At 31.9% G+C, this 2,193-nt stretch overlaps 1 protein-coding gene across 1 annotated transcript; it reads left to right on the top strand.

Moving 5' to 3' along the window:
* Positions 1–1,495: 1,495 nt before the first annotated feature.
* Positions 1,496–1,822, top strand: LOC116466356 (NADH dehydrogenase [ubiquinone] 1 alpha subcomplex subunit 5-like). Its single transcript, XM_032754927.1, has one exon. The coding sequence runs from the start codon at positions 1,496–1,498 to the stop codon at positions 1,820–1,822; it is 327 nt and encodes a 108-aa protein (XP_032610818.1).
* The last annotated feature ends 371 nt before the right edge of the window (positions 1,823–2,193 follow it).

The raw sequence follows: 2,193 nt of genomic DNA, 5'->3' as shown, positions 1-2,193 counted from the left end.
GTGATCTGATGAGATTGTGCAAATGTGTTATCACCTTAATATATAAACCTTTGAAAGTATTTAAAATAAACAAGCAGACATGCACTGCCTTTGTGAATATAGGGCACTAACTTGTGTGTATTGTGCCTAGCAGTAGTTTGAAAATGTTGACAAAAATGGACTTATTATGGAAACAAATTCATTTCTTTCTTTCTCTCTTTCTTTTCTTTCTTTCTTTCTTTCTTTCTTTCTTTCTTTCTTTCTTTCTTTCTTTCTTTCTTTCTTTCTTTCTTCTTTCTTTCTTTCATGTATTTATGTATTTATTTCTCTTAACCTCTTCTTGGATACCAAGGAAACACATTTATTGACACATATAAATAGAAATGGCTCCAGGCACAGTTTGATTCAAATTTCAGATGACATTACTAGATCAATATGTTGGCTCTCAATTGGCCCTGTTGTCAGGCTCTGACCAGTTCTGCCCTACTGGCTTCAGGCTCAAAGCATGACAAAAGTCCAGAACATAAGTCCAGTTCTTATGTTCTGAAGATAAACCCAGTTCCTATCTTGTAGATCTCACTCAAATTCTGGAAGTCATTCTCTGATCTTGGCTTAAATTGTGACACTTCCATCCTTTGTTGAAGAAAGTTAGAAGATTGATTTTCTGTTGAAATATCAAACTTAGAATTATGATCTTATTGCAGAGACTGCTAGTTGTTGCCCAATAACTACTTTCAGTTTCTTTCTTAGTAATAGGATCCTGATTTTTGCTGGACATAATAAATAAACACCAACATTTTTAGAGTCCCTTATGGCTAGGTGAGTACAAGTGACTCAGTGGTAGCCGATGGAATGTTGTGATTTCTGATAAGTATTCTTTAAAGAAATGTACATTCTTCTTCATCCTTGTTTCCCTTTTATAGGCTAAAATGCATATGTTGAAATGTATATGTGATGGTTGAGTTCAACTAGGCTGTTTTGACATGATGTATGGGGAGGATCACAAGACAGTGTTAGCAAGAAATCTGAAAAACCCTGATGATTATAAAACTTTCATATTAGATTTAGACTGGTTTAGATTACATAAGAAATATAAATTTCTATCTTGCTTAAGCTACTGTTATTTTGAGTTTTCTATTATACCACTCATAATTGAACCAAATCTTTGTTAAGATAATTCCAAACTATTGATGTTGTATAAGATCCATGTCATGAATATTGGACAGCTATTAACATTAAGAACCAAAATAAATCAAATTTTACTAATACTTAAAAAAATTTGGTTTTGTTCTATCCTGTATTTTACTGCATATTTCTTTAGATATCCTATTTTTCTCTATATTGTTTTGATTATAATGTATAATTGAATGTTTTCTTAAATTGTAACATTTAATTATTTATTAAGATTACTTAGTATTATGTTATAATTATTCAGGTTTTTAAAAAGTAGTTTATCACGGTGTAATTTGAGAGGTGCCGGATTGATTATCAAACTTCATATACATTTTTGGCTGTCATGGCGAGTGTGCTGAAGAAGACAACTGGCCTTGCGATATGCAAGAGTCCACATGACAGGCTAAGAATATTGTACACAAATATTCTTGATGCTCTTGAGCAAATCCCTAAAAATGCAGCATATAGAAAGTATACAGAACAGATTACTAATGAGAAGCTGGCTATGATCAAAGTGGCATCAGATGTTCAAAAATTAGAAGAACAACTTGAAGGAGGCCAAATAGAAGAGATGATTCTTGTGGGTAAAAATGAACTAAGTCTGGCAAGACAAATGATGCAGTGGAAAACATGGAAGCCATTAGTGGAAGAGCCTCCTGCCCATCAGTAGAAATGGTCAATATGATTATTGAATGACTTTGGTGGGTTAACGGGAAATTGATGTAATTTAAATATTCTGTTATATTAAGAGTGTGTCCATATTACTGACATTTCACAATCAAGAAAAGTGATATAGAAAATGTTTAGGAGACTGTTAAAATTAGTGATTATGGCAATGTGGTCTTGTGAATCCGTTTTGATTTGCAAATATTCACACAAATTATTTCAAAGATGATATTTCTTTGAACAGAGGGGTCATGGGAAGATTTTAAAATTAATTTAAATAATTCTGAAAGATCTTCAGTGTAGAGGCCATAATCAAAAAGTAAAGTTTTTTGGTAGTATGTTCAGTACATCATTTAATTTTAAAAATTACCTTGA

Source organism: Hylobates moloch, unplaced genomic scaffold (assembly GCF_009828535.3).
Source record: "Hylobates moloch isolate HMO894 unplaced genomic scaffold, HMol_V3 SCAFFOLD_4, whole genome shotgun sequence".
NCBI lineage: Eukaryota > Metazoa > Chordata > Mammalia > Primates > Hylobatidae > Hylobates > Hylobates moloch.
Note: the sequence above shows the minus strand (reverse complement) of the source record. Positions and strands in the feature narration are given on the sequence as shown.